We start from the raw sequence: 16,536 nt of genomic DNA, 5'->3' as shown, positions 1-16,536 counted from the left end.
TGACAACTATTTGTATAGCATTTACATTGTATTAGATATTGTAGCTGATCTAGGGATAATTTAAAGTATGTAGGAGGATATGCATAGGCTAGATGCAAATACTACACCATATTATATAAGACTTGAGCATCTTTGGATTTTTTACTATCCTCAGGGATTCCGAACCCATCTCTCATAGACATCAAGGGACAATTGTACAATTGACAACAACTAAGGCAATAGACCTCACAGCAGTTTAAAGTATTTACTTTCATATACCCACTAAATTCTCATGACAAGCCCAGGAGATCAATACTTTTCTCATGCTACTCTTGCAGTTAAGGAAAACAGGTTCAGAGAAGTTAAGTGTTTGGTTCAAGGTCACACAGCTAGTAAGTGACAGCACTGTGATTCAAACTCAGGCAGCCTGGCTCAGAACCACCACACCAAGCTGACTGCTGCTATAGAAACTTGTGGAACATGTTATTAGCAACTCGGTATCATCTTATATCCTGTAGCCGTAACACCCCTTCTTCACCTATACCCTCCAGATGTGTTGGAGTGAGACTGTTGTCAACAAGGCTTTAGGACACTCATCATGTAAACAATTTTTTGTGTGTTTTGGACGGTCCTACAGACCAAATTTCTCGGTCAAAGGATACATGCAGTTGCAGGGCTCTTGCTCCATGCTGTTCAACATCTTCTTGAGAGGTCACATCATTGGCACACTTGCCACCGGAAGAAGACACCTGCTCTGCCAACAGTGAGGGTGTAACCAAGAGAGCACACCAATGTGCCATCCGAGACATCCTGGACAAGACACAGTGGATATGAAGTCTCCCAGTCACATCAGCACATGAGGACTTTCTAGAAAGTGGTCTGAGAACCATCGTCATAATTCTTGGGCCTCTGGGCATTCTAGGCTTGAAAAGAGATTCAGGGCAGGGGAGCCTGTACAAGAAACTGAACAAAGCAGAAGGGAGCAGGGAGGTCCTTAAATTCAGCATGGACACTGAGGGGCCAAGTGACCAGGTATTCTGCTCCAATCTAGTACCTACTGTGTGCTCAAAGCTTGACTCACACTAGCCCAACTTTAAGCCTTTGCACAGATAAGCAAACTGGGCAAGAATTGCAGGTGGATCAGTTTGATTGAAGAGCCAAGACTATTGAGTGTGACCTGTCACCCCAAGGAAGAAACAATTCTGTGGGCTGGTCATAACTCCTCCCTCCCCAGGACCTGCTGATGGGGACCGAGGGAAGATATAAGTGGGACATCCTGGCACTTGCACCCTGCAGTCACAGCTGTTATCCTTCATCACTTCAGCCTGAGGCAGGAGCTGGCATGAGGTGGATTCTGGGTTTGAGTCTCACCCTTTGCCTGGTGGTGCAGACAGTCCCAGGTAAGACCCTTAACCCTTCCTGAGAGTGTCTGCCAGGACAGGTCCCAGCTCAACCTTTCCTGGACAGTGAGGCAGGGGCACTTAGACAAGGTCTGGGCAGATGGAGGGCGGAGTTTCAGGGTAATCCACCCACAAGTTGAAAGTCAAAACAAGTTCTCTGGCTTCCCTGAGCCCTAGGACTACTCTACAAAATGAGCAAGGCATCTCCTGCCTCCCCCGGCCCCTCCCTACCCCTGGACGAGTGAAGGGCCTTTCTTCTTTCCCTCCCTCCAGCCTTCCTGCTTCTTTCTCTTAAGCAGGAGTCCTGCTTCTGCCTCCTTCTTCCCTACCTGCTCCTGCACAGTTCTCCCCAATGTCCTTCTCTTTAAAATTAGTACTGTGCTTTCTACTGTGTAAACAAAATAGTACATTAACAAAACTTTATTTGGGTAAGAGATGTACATAGTAAGGTGCACATATCTTAATTGTACAACATTTTATTATATATAAAGTAACCACCATCCAGATCAAGATCTAGAAAATTCCCAACACCCCATGTACTCATTCCCAATCAATACCTCAAAGTGAACAATATTTTAACCTCGATCATAAATTAGTTTTGCCTAGATAAATATAAAATTTTAATTTGAGGGAAATTTTGCTAAAACTGCTTTCAGTATTTTGTTGCCTTTCCTTTATATACATAGCTGTGATATTAGCATGTATATAATTTTATATGCTGCCCCTTTTTTGTTTTTTCACTTCATATCTTATTGAGTTAGGCATGGTGGCACACGCCTATAATCCCAGCTTCTCAGGGAGCTGAGGCAGGAGGATTGCAAGTTCAAGGCTATCCTGGACAACTTAAGAGAAACCCTGTCTCAAAACAAAAAATAAAAAGGACAGGGGTGTAGCTCAGTGATAGAATACCCCTTGATTCAATTCCCAGTTACACCAAAAAAAAAAAAAAAAAAAAAAAAAAAAGACTTTCTGAAGGTAGTTTATACCTTGAGTTTACAGTTATATTTACTTTGCTTCATCCCCAGATATAAATGATGTTTCCAATGTCCACTAGGGTTCAGAGCAGTCTTTTTTATGCAGGTATGGTGGAGCACGCCTGTAATCCTAGCTACTCATGAAACTGAAGTAGGAGGATCTCAAGTTCAAGGTCAGCCTGGGCAACTTAGTGAGACCCTCTTCTCAAAGTAAAATATAAAAAGGGAGGAAACAAGAGATGTAGATCATAGGTAGAAAGCTCCTGGGTTCAACCCCCAGTATGGTAGGGGACGGAACAGTCTGTTTTAATATTTCTGACTATTTTCGTAGCAGAGGGGTTCAGATATGAAATTACTGGTTTAGAGTATGTGAACTCTATTTATTTTTGCCAAATTATTTTCCCAAAGCATTGTATCAATTTATTCTCCACCAACAGTATTTGTGAACGTCCTTTTCTCTGTATCTTTACCAGAATTGGGTGTCATCTACTTGCCTCTGAGTAGCAGAGCTGGGATCAGGACCACTCCATTAAAGCTCTTACTTAGGGGTCTAGAGCATTCAGCCTCATGGCTAGGGGTCCCCTCAGAGGCTGGGAAGTGGACAAACACCATGAGTTAGAGGAGAGCTCTAATGTGAGATCATCCCACGTGACCTTGGACAAGTTGTACACACTTTTAAGTCTCCGTTTCAGCATCTGCATAGTACAATTTGCCTTATGAAGGTTCTGGGAAATTGAGGTGAGATATATAGTGTTGGGCTATAGGAAGAGATCCATAAATCATAGCTATTGGCTATTCCATCATGAGTGGCCCCTGACTTCAGGGCAAATCCAGGTAATATGACAAACACTGACCTGCTGGCTCTGACCTAAGAGATCACAGACTGGTCACTGCCCTTTTCAGGGCTTTCAAGCCTCCCTGGGATGGAAAGAGCTTTGGAAATTGCAAATGGCGGCACGCACAAAGGAGAGGTGAGACAGGCCCTTGCCCTGCTGACCTGCCGCCATGCCCAAAGTGCCACCATTACAATCACTCCTTTGTGTCCAGATATTGCTTATCTAAGATCAGAAATGGGAAGACGTGGGGACATGGGCAGGGAAGTATTTTTTAGCCACCTGCAGCTGGGAGTGTGAGAGTGTGCTCTATCACACCAATTCCAAATGTTGTTCCGAAAACCAATTGCAACAAGATTTCCTGGAGATATTTGTAAATCTAATTTTCTGATGCAATTCTGAGATTCTCATTCAGAGAGCGTGGGGCGTGGCCTAGGAATCTGCATTTTTGCAATAATCCCCACGTGATTCTGACACACAGCCAGGGTCAATAATTATTTGCATCAGATTTTCCTTCTGTCACTTTGCAGAATAATGTATGTGAGGCCTAACCAACCCTTGGCAGTAGGAGTGGGTCAGGATGAAGTACCCAAAGGCAGAGGGTTGGATTCAACTTGGTCTATGTCCTATCTATTCCAAGAGCTGGCTATGGTGCTAGTATGCTTGAGTGTGTGTGTGTGTGTGTGTGTGTGTGTGTGTGTGTGTGTGATATGAATGTATGTTGTGTCTGGATACATTGTAACCTATATATAACCGTACTCGAATAACTGTGTATGTGTGTGTATGTGCATACAGATATTGAAATGGAAGTTCGAAAGCATGTGTAACTTGTTCAAGGTCACAGAAAGTGTCTCACATCAGGGCTCTCCTCTAAACCTGCTGAATTGAATTTCTGCATGTTTCTTTATGGATAAGCTGTATACCTGTATACCTAGTATGCACAAATTTGGGCATACATGTGAGTATGGATTCAAAGTTGCATAAGAGTAAGAATATACATGTGTATGCATGTGTATACACATATAAATATATATACATATGTATATATATGTAAAATTTTTTCCCAGAAACAAAACAGGCAAATATTAGTAACAAAAAAGTTATTACCATATCAATATCAGATAAGCAGAAATAAAAGTAAATGACACATTCATTGACATTAATTGATTCAAAGAGAAATAGACATATAAAAGACAAGAACATTTATGTACCTACCAACAGGACTTTGAAATTTTAAATCAAAGAAAAAATTCTGAGAGAAATACAAGAAAGTGAACATCGACACAATTGTTATGGAAAGCTTCAAGCTTAGCTAGGTGTAGTCATATATCACTATAATCCCAGCAACTCGGGAGACTGAGCTAGAAGGATTGCAAATTCAAGGCCAGACTCAGCAGCTTAACAAGACACTCTCAAAGAAAGAAAGTGGGGAGGAAGGAAAGAAGCAAAGGAGAGAGACAGAGACAAAGACAGAGATCGAGAGAGGGAGGACATGAAAAGGGAAAGGAAAAGAAAGGAAAAAAGGGGGCTAGGGATTTGGCTCAGTGGTAGAGCACCCCTGGGTTCAATTCCCAGTACCAGGAGGAAAAAAAAAAAAAAAAAGCTTCAAGCTTTTTGATTGTAACAAAAGGCAATAGCTGGTTCCTATGGCAGAGGGGCCAGAGTTCCATCTGTGGTTGAGAGTGGCCAAGCTGGGGTGACCCTTCTCCCTTCTCTTCCCAGGTGCCTTGTACACCAAAGAACCTCTAGTGGTCACCAAATATGGGACCCTCCAAGGAAAGCAGATACATGTGGGGAAGACGTCCCTCCATGTCTTCCTAGGAGTCCCCTTCTCCAGACCTCCTGTGGGTTCCCGCAGGTTTGCTCCTCCAGAGCCCCTGAAGCCCTGGAAAGGAATCAAAGATGCCACTAACTACCCCCCTGCGTAAGAGCCAGAGGACTGTCAGCTGGGAGGTGGGCAGACCCTGAGGAGGGTGGTGGACCAGTGTCTGTCTCTGGGTGGGGCTTTGAACAATTCACTGAGAACACAGGCAAGCCTGGACCCATTCTAGGCCTCAGTTTCCAAATATATAATATGTTGATTGGTTCAAATGGTATTTAAAGCACTGATAATGCTATTCTTGGTTTCTCACAGGAGAGCTCCAAGCAAGGGGAAGGTGGTCTCTGACTGTGTCCCAGGGCCTGCTGGGAAGCTGGGTTTCCTAAATATGTCTGAGAAGTGGTGCTCACACACAACCCATCCCTGAGGGCTCTCCTCTGGACTTGAGATCCAAAGCAAACTATATGGCATTACCAGTCCTTGCCTGCAGAGGGAGCTCCAAGATGAGGAGTCTCAGTTTCAGTCCCTGGTCTTGTGGCTGCCTCCAACAGGGCTCAAGGCCTGAGTCACACAGCAAGAGTAGGACAATGACTGCACTTTGAAGTAATGGGCTTGGTAGTTTGTCCAGAACAAGTGTATTTATTGCTTAGTGTTTATTCATATTATTGAGTAATCTATTGTCCAGAACATTCTATGGCAGTCATTAACAATATTCAGCATCAGTTGGTTAAAGCACAAGGTTTAGAAAAAAATCTATTGTGAGAACCTGAGTGTCAGTTGCTATAAAAATTTACAACTCCTATCCTGGGTGTCTAGTTGTTAAGAAGAGGTTCCACTGCTAGAACAGGACCAACCAATTGTGGGGCAGAGGCTGTAGCTCAGTGGTAGAGCATTTACTTAGAGGTCCTGGGTTCCATCCCCAGCACTGTAAAACAAAGCAAAACAAAAACATGATCACTGTTACTAGAATACCAGGATATTAACTGTGTAAACACTGGCTGTCAAGGTATGAACATTGGCATTCTAACAATGGCATTCTAACAATGGCATTCTAAACATTCTGAGACTATTATTTGGAACCCCTAGCATCAGGTGACAGAACATGGAATGACCATTGCTAGAATCCTGAGGATTGGGGTTTAGAGGTTAGAGTGTCTATTGCATAGATGTCTGAGCATCCATTGTTGGAACACTGGCCATAAGCTATTTGAACAAGGGCTGTTTGAAACATAGAGCATCACGTCTAAGAATTTGTGGATTGCTTAGAACAACCTATGGGGAAGGGGTCAAGGAAGAGCAGGGAGGGAGGAGGCTGTTGCAGACATAGGGGTTTCTACCAGTGGAGTTACAGTGAAGGTGGTAGGAAATGGTTGGAGTCCACAAGTATTTCAAAGGTAAAGTTGATGGGATTTACCAGAAAATTGGTTACGAGTCACAAGGGAAGAAGAGGAGCCACAATAATTATTAGTTTCTGGCCAGAGCAGCCAGGGAATAGGGGTACCATTTCCCCAAAAGGGGAAGATTGGGGCAAGAGCAGAATTGGGAAAACATAAGTTCATCTGGGGCACATTGAGTCTGGCAAGCAGACAGAGGTCCACGTGGAGATATGGAATAGATGTTTGAATAAAGGAGGCCAGAGACAAACTGATCATCAGCATGAAAATGGCAGCAGTGTTTCAATGGAGCAAAGCCCTGGACCTGGATAAGGACAATGTGGGAAAGAACAATCAGAAAGAAAAGAGAACTGAGGGTTGAGGCCTGGGCACCTTATGCTTAGACCTGGGAGAGGAGAAACCCCCAAGAAGGTAGCAGGAGTGAAGTATTACAGAGATGAAACACTGTAGAAGAAGGGAGGGGACCACATTGAAGGCTTCCAGGCCCAGTAAGACAACAACAGGTATTTAACAAGACAGAGGTCATTGGTGATGATGTTGGGAGTGGCTTTGGTGGTAGGATGGGAACAGAAGCCTCTGATGTTCATAACCCCAGTTCTTGGCTAGAAAGCCCTGACTTTCCTGGTGAGAGGCTCTGTGTTGTTTGTTGGACACCAACATGAGCTGCTACCCAAGAAGTCAAAAAAGGAAGAGAAAAGACATTCTATAGAGATAGAGATGATCTCCCCTTAAAGAAAACGTTTTGGAAACCTATAGAGATAGAGAGTTGCTACCTGCTAGGGACTTTAGAGAATCTGGATGGGGCTAGGGTCAGGGGAGAAACTATTAAAAAATTCGACCTGGGGATGGGGAGGGAAGCTAGAATAGTTGCTGGGGAAGGTGGAAGGGAAAAGATAGGTTTAAATAAGGCAGGTAGAAGTACTGTTTGGAAAGACAGATGAAAGGGGACAGGTAATGCTTTAGGGACAGAACAGGAGGAAGATAAGGAATAGGCAGATTCAATCAAATGGGTCCAGCTCCACCCTAACAAGAACAGACACCCTAGGATTGGACCAGCAAGCAGAAAAGGTGAGGTAGCCAGACAGTCCACACTTCACAAATAACCACACAAACAGCAGGAAGTTGGGCTGGGTGCCAGAACTCAGACTCTGTCCCTGCCCTCAGGGAGTACTTGGTCACTTGGGGAGAAAAATGACCAATGAAAATAACTCTAACAAGAACCTCAGAGCTGGTATAAGAGCTGTCCTTAAACATGAATAGAGGTTTGGTGGGCAGGGCAGGAGGCATTTGGCTGAGGGGACAGAGGCACAGGGGCTTGAAGTTGGGAGGCAAGTATGTGGTCAAATGTATCTGGAGCCAAGGGTGGCTGGGAAGGAGGTGACTGAATGGAAAGGAGGGCCATGGTCAGTTATGACCTTCACTGAGGGCAGAGTGGGTAGCCAGGGAAGGTTTGAGAAGGGGAGTGACATGGTCAGACTTGTGTTTTTGGTCAATCCCTCTGCCAGAATGTAGAGGACAAGTTGGAGGAGTGTAAGAGACCAGGGCAGTGTCCAGACCAGAGGTCTGATAGCCTGGAGAGTGCATTCAGGGGATGGAGGGGATGGGATATATTCTGAAACTATTTGGGATGCGGAGCAGAGACTGAGGGGGAGTGAGGGTTTAAAGACAGACACCCGTTTTCTCCCTTGACAGCACCAGCAATCTCCAACAGGAATGGGGAATCACTTCTGTCCCAAGATGCAATGGAGAAGGATGGACCCTGGAGTGGCCCACCTGTCTCCCAGGCCTGTACCCCAAGACTAGTGGAGGCCTCCAGGGACACATGCAGACACACATGGATTTTGTTTTGGTTCTATCCCTTCACTTCAGACACTGGTTGGAACCATTCTCCCACATACCTCCCTTGAGCCTGAGTTCAAACTCACATTGTGCCTGCAGGTGCCTTCAGGAGTCCTGGGGGCAGCTAACCTCCATGTACTTAAACACGGGGAAACAGTACAAGTGGCTGCACTTCAGTGAGGATTGCCTGTACCTGAACGTATACGCGCCAGTGAGAGCGCATGGGGACCCTCTGCTGCCGGTGAGCACTTGGTACTTCACTACCCACAGTCCTACTCTGCCACCACAGCCCGACTCAGGCCTCAGCCTTCTTCTTCTAGGTGATGGTCTGGTTCCCAGGAGGTGCCTTCCTTGTGGGCTCCGCTTCCACCTACGAGGGCTCTGAATTAGCCGCCCGTGAGAAAGTGGTGCTGGTGTTTCTGCAGCACAGGCTCGGCATCCTGGGCTTCCTAAGGTAAGCAGCTCTGGGCAGAGGAGGCAGAGACTAGGGGAAGGGGAAGGAAGTGGTTTGTGGGTGGGACTGCGAAGACGGTGGCCAAGGCAAGGCCTAAGATTTGGTGGAAGGGGAACAACTCCATGCCGTCTCAAAGGGGTGAGGACACTACCTCTAAGAAAGCGGGTGTGGTCACAGAACTGGGTCTCAGTGGGGAAAGAAAGCAGGGAAGGGTTGGGTAGGGCCAAGTGGGAGCCCTCTGCATCCTGACCTTCGAATTTGGGACCCTGATCTTGAACTCCGGGGGCCCAGCACCAGTGACAACCAGGCCCGCGGCAACTGGGCGCTGCTGGATCAGGTTGAGGCTCTACATTGGGTGCAGGAGAACATCGAGGACTTTGGTGGAGACCCAGACAGCGTGACTTTGTTCGGGCAGTCGTCGGGGGCCATGTGCATTTCAGGACTGGTGAGTGCCATGTCCCAATGGACCAACACAGACACAGGCTCGCAGGTTCCACAACTGTATCTTCCACTGTGCAGGCACTTGCACAGATCTGCAATGTTCTCGAGCACGCCTATTTCCAGATCTGCCTTCACTGCTTCCAAGAGTACTCTTGTCAAGGGTACCACCCCTCATAGCCATGAGTGTCTGCTCCATTCAGGGATAGCAGTGATGACAAAACCAAGTCCCAGAGATGGCAATGTTGACACTTGAGATTCATCAGTGAATCTGATGCCCAGCCCTTCCTGCCCACCCGCCTTCTCCCAGCACTGTATTCCCTGAATAGAGCCCACTACCTGCCCTCTGGACAGAGCTGGAACACAAACCAGGCCTGGAACTAAGGGCCTGGGTTGGAGCACCAACTTTGACCCCATCTCTTGGGGGTCTGCTGACCCAGGGTGTGCCTGGAGGCACACAAGTCTGTGAAATGAGGAGGAACCAGATAGGCCTTGCAGGTCACCCCAGTAATAATAATACTCAAACACTTGAGCACTTTCTATGTGCCAGGCACTCTTCTAAGCATCTTACATGTATTCCCTCATTTGAGTCCATTCATAGTCCCCAAAGAAATGTATTGTTGTCCTTATTCTACTCTAAAGAAACTGAGGCCTAGAGAAATGAAGCAACTTTATTCAAAGCACATTGGAGAGCAGGGGCAGATTTTAAGCAGGGAAGTGATACCATTGGATGTGGATTTAGAGGTAGCTCAGTCTGCTGCATGGGACTAAATTAGAAAGAGGTGGGAACACACTTGGAAAATCAAGGAGATAATGGAGCGGGGGGGGGGGGGGGGGGGGGGGGCGGAGAGAGCAAGGTTTACTCCCAGAGAAGATAATGGGGATGGTTCTGAAACAGAGGCAGGAAAGTTGGAGAGTAGAGTGTGGTGGCAGAGTGATGCAGATGGTCACATGGACAGGACTTGGACAGCACTTGGGATAAGTAGAGGAGAAACAGAAGGTCCCTACTGCTGTGTGGATGGTGTGGGGTGTAATGACAGTCAGCTGGAGTTTGGATGCAGCAGGTTTGGAGCATATGAATTTTGAAGTATTCAAGGGACAGGATAGGAGACCCAGGAATGTGGTTGTTCCTCAAACTTGGGCAATGGAGAGACACTAAGAGCTATCAACACAGGTAACTGGGACAGTAGGAACCACAGGGTCTCTCCTTTATCCTCATTTTTTTTTTTTTTTTTGTGGGGTTGGGGACTGAACCCAGGGACTTGTACATGCTAGGCAATCACTCTACCAACTGAGCTATATCCCCAGCCCACCTTTACCCTCATTTCTAACCCTGAAGTACAGACTTTCCCTATACTAGCAGATCCTCTCCCACAATCTCAGATTCCTTCTGCACAGACCAGAGGCAGGAAGGCATTGGCTTTAGATCTGTGACTCCAGCCCAGGACTCCTGGTTCCATCTCAGCTGTGTGCCCTTCCTAAGCCCTTTTGAGCTGCTCAGCAATGGTCAGACAGACACCCAAAACAGCCCAAGTGTTCCTACTTGTGCATCTCATGGGTGCCCTGCTCCTCACCCTTACAGATGTTGTCACCCCTAGCCCAGGGTCTCTTTCATCGGGCCATTTCCCAGAGTGGCACTGTGCTATTCGAAGCCTTCATCACTCGTGACCCATTGAAGGTGGCCAAGGTGGGTATCTCTCCTCCCTCAGGGCTCCACAATAGGGCAGAATGGGGCATCCCTGAGCACCCATGTTTCTCTCTGCAGGAGGTTGCTCACCTGGCTGGCTGCAACCACAACAGCACAAGGATCATGGTAGACTGCCTAAGGTCTCTATCAGGGGCCCAGATAATGCATGTGTCCAGGCAGATGGTAGGTAAACCTTTCTAGCTGCCTGCAGGTTATAGCCACCAGGGAATCTATCTCAGGAGTACATTCTTTAACTTTGATCCCCTCATCTCCCCCACAGAATTTTTTCCACATAAACTTCCAGAAACAACCTCAAGAGGTGAGCAGGCCATGTTTTGCAATTTGGGTATTTACTGAACACCTATTGTGTGCCAGACACTCAGGATACTCAAGAACTGTTCAAGTCAAGATCTCTCCCTTAGTGGAACTGATGTTCCGGTGGGGAGAGACAACAAGTCCTATAAATTAATTAATTAATCGCCTCCTTAGAAGGCGATAAGTGGTTAGCCACAAGTGGAGAGGGTAAAGGGGTCAGGCATGGTGGGAGTGATGGAATTTTAAATGCAACGGATAGTGCAGACCTCATTGCACTTGATCTTAGCCAAAAGGTCCAGAAATGATAATGCAGGCCTATGTCAATGAAGTGACATTTTGCAAAGATTTTCAAGATATGAGGGAGTGAGTAATGTGGATTCCTGGGGAAAGCATCACAAGTTTGAGTGGTCTGGTCCTGTCTGTCCTGTTCCCTTCCCACACCCACCTTCCTAGAGGTCACCATGGCCATTCCCAGTTTTTTTCCCAAAGAGCCTAGGTTAGAGCAACCCCTAGAGGAGGACCTGCTGAGCTGGGCACCCAAGGTCAGCAATCTGGGAGGACATGGGAGATGACTGGCTGGAAATGCCCTGGCTTTGCAGATTATATGGTTCCTGAGCCCTGTGGTGGACGGTGTGGTATTCCCAGAGGACCCGGTGGTGCTCCTGGCCAAGGGGCAGGTTTCACCTGTGCCCTATCTTCTAGGTGTCAACAGTCTGGAGTTCAGTTGGCTCTTGCCTTATGTAAGTGAGTTGGGTAGCAGAGGATGTTTCTTGGGAAGTGCTGAGTACCAGGTTAGATCCCAGTAACTTCTCTGGGGATGTACAAGTGTTTGGGAACCTTCTGTATTCCCTGTGCAGGGAGATCTGACCAGAAATGATGGAGGGGAGGGGGAAGAAGTGTGGCCTCTTAGAGGTTTGAGGGCCCCAAATCCTCAAGTCACAGGTTAGATGGATTATAATATCCATTTCTAAGCCTCCAGACAACTACAAGTCCTGCGTCTCTCCTTTTCTCCTGTATCTGGGTTGATACCCCAAATCAGAATGGGCCCTCCCAGTCCCACTTCAGCTATAGATCAGGTGACAGTGACAGAAAGGAGAGCAGAACAGGATCATGGGCCTTTCTGGGCTGTGTGTTCTGTCTGAGAATTCTCCATTTAAGATAGGCAGGACCTTAGACCTAACCCACACCTGGATCCTGTCCTGTGAACAGATCATGAAGTTCCCTCTAAACTGGTATTCATCAAGGAAAGAAGTCCTCACCAGGTTTCTCTGGATTACCAGCACCCTGTTGGTGAGGAGCCCAGCTGGCAGGGTGCTCAGTTTGAACAGAGCTGACACCCCTTCTTTTATTCTTTCTTAACCTAGTAGGTGCTCTTTGTCAGGGGCCTTTAGCTGGGGTCAGGGTCTTTCTTGGAGGGCCCAAAGGGGTTTGGTATGGGATTGGATGGTTGCTGATGGGTAAGGTCCCGGGGTTACCCTCAGAGTCATGGGAGGCAATTCTCATGCAACAAAAACAGGGGTAAGAATCAGCGAAGATGGAGATCTTCCTGGGAAGCTCCCCGTCCCAAAACTCCTGGGAGGCTGAGGCTGGATCAAGTCACTGGTGTGCCCACCTATGGCGTAGCTGGCACAACAGGCCTTAGGGTGGGTATGGCCTCCCCACCCAGAATGTCACTAAGGAGCAGATACCACTCGTGATGGAGGAGTACCTGAGCGATACCCCTAAGAATGACTGGAAGATGTTCCGAAACCATGTGATGGACCTAGCTGGAGATGCCACTTTTGTGTACACCACACTGCAAGCTGCCCGCTACCACCGGGGTAAGGGGGGTCCCCAAGAGTGACCACACCGGTGCCCTCCATTCTCCAACTATGCTGCTTTCCAACTGAGTTTATCAACTGTTCACCTACCCTCTCTGTACTTCTGGGCTGGTGTAGGACTCCAAGATGCCACAGAGGAGGCAAAGAGCTGTCAACTATATGAGAGGAAGGACTGTTCCTTACAGACAAGAGCAGGAGCTCACCCAGCTCAGAGGAGAAAGATAGGGTGTCTAGGAGTCTTCCTGGCTGAGAGGACAGGCTTGGGAGCAACTTAACAGTCCTGCCTAAGTTGAATGGAGCTTAAATATGTGGGTAAGAGGTCAAAGGTGGGGGCTGGAAGACAGACAGTCATTAAGACACTTATATGCCTGGAAAAGAATAGGAAGTTCAGAAAAGGGAAGAGGAAGGCTTCCATGATCCTTGCCATAACCCTGTGAATTCAATTTTATTGTCCCCACTCTGCAGATGAATAATTGCAGCTCAGAAGGGTTGAGTGGCTTGCCCAGGGTCATACAGCTAACAAGTAGTGCAGACAGGATTCACACATGCTCTCTTGATTCTGAAGCTGAAGCTCTTTCCCCTGCTTGATACAGGTGGGTGGGATACATGGGGTGGATGGGAAAGCCAGGCTGGGGCTTTTCCTACAGCCCTTCCCGGTGTCCCCATTCATAGATGCTGGCTTCCCTGTCTACCTGTACGAGTTTGAGCACCATGCTCCCTCGGGCATAATTGTCAAACCTCGCAATGATGGGGCAGACCACGGGGACGAGATCCGCTTCATCTTTGGGAGCCCATTCTCCAAAGGTGCTAAATCCCTGCCTGGGTGTCATTCTGCCCATGTGTGTATGCAGATCCACCCCTCCAATGGCTGGCCATAGGGAGCTAGCCAGATCCTACTATGGGATGTTTTCCCAAATGAAAATTTTATGCAGAGTAGAAGGTTGGTACCCCAATTCTGTCCCAAATACCACATCCCCTTCTGCCTCCAGGCTTATTCACAGATGAGGAGAAGGCACTCAGCCTCCGGATGATGAAATACTGGGCCAACTTTGCTCGCACTGGGTGAGTTTGATCCTCTGACTCATCTGGGCCATGCTAGACCTGAAGGCTGGCTGCTCTGGGTATTTGTCCCTGCATGTCCTACAAGAACTGCACAATCAGCTGAACCAGGGTGCCCCTTCCCCCTTGCCTTTTCCCCATCAGTCACAAGAACCTAAATGTGTATAGGATACGCTCTTCTCTGTCCCATGACCAACATTCTGCATTCACTCAAGCATTCAACAGTCAGTCATTGATGTTCTCTTTGTGTGCCCTTCCCCCTGTACTGGGGAGCTGGAATTCAAGGACATCACAGATGTGTAGCCCATACTCCTGCAGTTCACTATATGAAGACAAAATTCCAGCCAGGCACAATGAGAGCCATACCAGGTGGAACAGTAGGCACTTTGAGAACATTGAGAAGGTGTCTGATTCAGCCTGGGTGGGCACAGGAGGCTTCAGGTGGAGGTGACAACTCTACTGAGTTTTGGTTGCCTCCTGACTATTTTTATATCTCCACATTCTCCAGCACTTCCCATGACAATAGACAGGTCTGTCTGAAATATCACCTCCTTAAAACCCTTTCTAGTTCCCAATTGCCCCCAGAATAAAGTCCCACCACCCTTGGACTGGCATGAAAGGCCCTCCAGAATCTTTCCTGTAGCTGGGCTTGGTGGCGCACACCTGTAATCTCAGGGACTTGGGAGGCTGAGATGGGAGGATCACAAGTTCAAGGATAGCCTCAGCAATTTAGCAAGACCCTGTCTCAAGAAAAATTAAAAATTAAAAAATAAATAAATAAGAACTAGGGATGTAGTTCAGTGCCCCTGGGTTCAATCCCAGTACCAAAAAAAAAAAAAAAAAAAAAAAAAAGTTCCCCGTGTGATCCCCTTTGCACACTCCATCCCCTTCACATACACCCTTTTCTCACCTAACCCTGTACTTGTGCTTCCTCTAAAGCCCTGGTCTTTCATATGTCTAATCCCTGAACATGCTGTTCCCTCTGACAGGAAGCCACACCCCTTCCAACTCTATCTTAAATATCTGTTTAAATATCATCTGCATAAAGTCCTCCTACTCTCCAACTCCCAAGGGGAAGGTAAATGAGGGAAGGGTAAGAGGAGGTGGGACGAAGGAGAGGAATAAGAATCCTCTCTTCTTTCTCCTCTGGGACAGGAACCCTAATGATGGGAAGCTGCCCTGCTGGCCACGCTACGACAAAGATGAAAAGTATCTGCAGCTGAACCTTACCACAAGAGTGGGTGTAAAGCTCAAGGAGAAGAGGATGGCCTTCTGGAGGAGGCTGCACCAGCCTCAGAGACCTGAGAAGCAGAAGTGATTCTGAAAGTGGCGATACAGAAGAAAGCCAAAGAGCTGGTCCTAGCACCCAGGCCTCTGGGAGAATGGCCATGGGCACATCTAGGGACAGGAGTCCTGCCTACTCAGTCTGGGATCTGCCATAGCTCCCTACGGCCTCCAGGCCAGAGTTGGAGCCTTAGCCTGTTATTTGCGGCTCTGCACCACCCTTTGCAGCCTGACATCCCATGATGCCATGACTGTGCCCCACAGTCTCAGGACAACCCCTTCTCTCCATTCTTTGAGTACTCCTACCCTTCAAGATGTACTTGAAGCCCCTTCTGATAGGAAGTTCATGCAGACTGCCTGTCATTGCATCCCACTTGTGACTTATCATCCATCCTGCTCAACCTCAAGCCTGTTCACACTGGTCTGGAGGTGCTAGGCGGGTTATTTGTGACACACAGCAAAGCTCTGATGGCTTGAAATCTTCTCCCCAACCTGCACTCATCTCTCCCAGGGCCCCTCCAAAGCCTGCACACAAGACTGGTTCTCAATAAAGTTGGGTTGACTTGAACCCACAATTCTTCCATCTGTAAAAAGCTTGGGTAAAGTGCACGATGTCTCCATTTGAGCCCTTGGAGCAACAGAGCATTACCGCCTACTCCTTCCCTGCCTACTAGGGTACACTCAATCAACAGGAACTGCAGCAAAGTTGCTTGGGCCAAAAAATACTTGGCTTGTTTCTTCTTCATCTCAAGTGAATGTCCCCAGGACATCAGGACCAGGCTCACTGTCCATTTGTTCAGGCCTTAGTGCTACAGTCACACTCCTCATTCTCTGGTCTCTCCTGTAATCTGACCTGGACATATCCAAACTTGTCCCACAGTTTTTGTTTGTTTTCTTTCTGTGTGTGTGTGTGTGTGTGTGTGTGTGTGTGTGTGTATGTGTGTGTTTTCCTAATAGAGGTTCCTGCTATGTTACCAAAATTGGCCTTGAATTTCTGGGCTTAAGTAATCCTTCTGATTCAGTCTCCCCAGTAGTTGAGATTACTGGTTTTTTGTGAGTTTGATGGTTTACCCTTTTAATTTGTGTGTGTGTGTGTGTAGCCTGATTTACCCCAATGGCAGCAGGGGACATCCTGACTTTGGAGGTCCTGGGAGACTCACCCTGTGGCCTGCTGGCACAGCTCCTAGTTTGGTCAAGGTCTTCTTCTGAGAGTTCTTCATTTTTCCCTGCTATGGTTTGAA

General features: G+C 47.4%; 1 protein-coding gene across 5 annotated transcripts; it reads left to right on the top strand.

The window, feature by feature from the left end:
- The first annotated feature begins 1,278 nt into the window (after window positions 1–1,278).
- Window positions 1,279–15,970, top strand: Ces4a (carboxylesterase 4A). 5 transcript variants are annotated; one of them, XM_047529312.1, is made up of 14 exons: window positions 1,285–1,379; window positions 4,909–5,110; window positions 8,338–8,479; window positions 8,559–8,692; window positions 8,984–9,137; window positions 10,713–10,817; window positions 10,896–11,000; window positions 11,098–11,136; window positions 11,732–11,872; window positions 12,342–12,422; window positions 12,799–12,952; window positions 13,625–13,756; window positions 13,942–14,014; window positions 15,167–15,970. In XM_047529312.1, the coding sequence occupies exons 1-14, from the start codon at window positions 1,322–1,324 to the stop codon at window positions 15,327–15,329; spliced, it is 1,683 nt and encodes a 560-aa protein (XP_047385268.1). In that variant the 5' UTR covers window positions 1,285–1,321; the 3' UTR covers window positions 15,330–15,970. The 5 variants fall into 5 exon arrangements, with proteins under 5 accessions (XP_047385273.1, XP_047385268.1, XP_047385270.1 ...); XM_047529317.1 differs by lacking the exon at window positions 4,909–5,110 and having other exon boundaries at window positions 1,279–1,379; XM_047529314.1 differs by lacking the exon at window positions 10,713–10,817.
- Window positions 15,971–16,536: the final 566 nt, after the last annotated feature.

The sequence above is a fragment of the Sciurus carolinensis genome, chromosome 16 (genome assembly GCF_902686445.1).
Source record: "Sciurus carolinensis chromosome 16, mSciCar1.2, whole genome shotgun sequence".
Classification (NCBI taxonomy): domain Eukaryota; kingdom Metazoa; phylum Chordata; class Mammalia; order Rodentia; family Sciuridae; genus Sciurus; species Sciurus carolinensis.
This window is presented reverse-complemented; position numbering and strand designations above follow the sequence as displayed.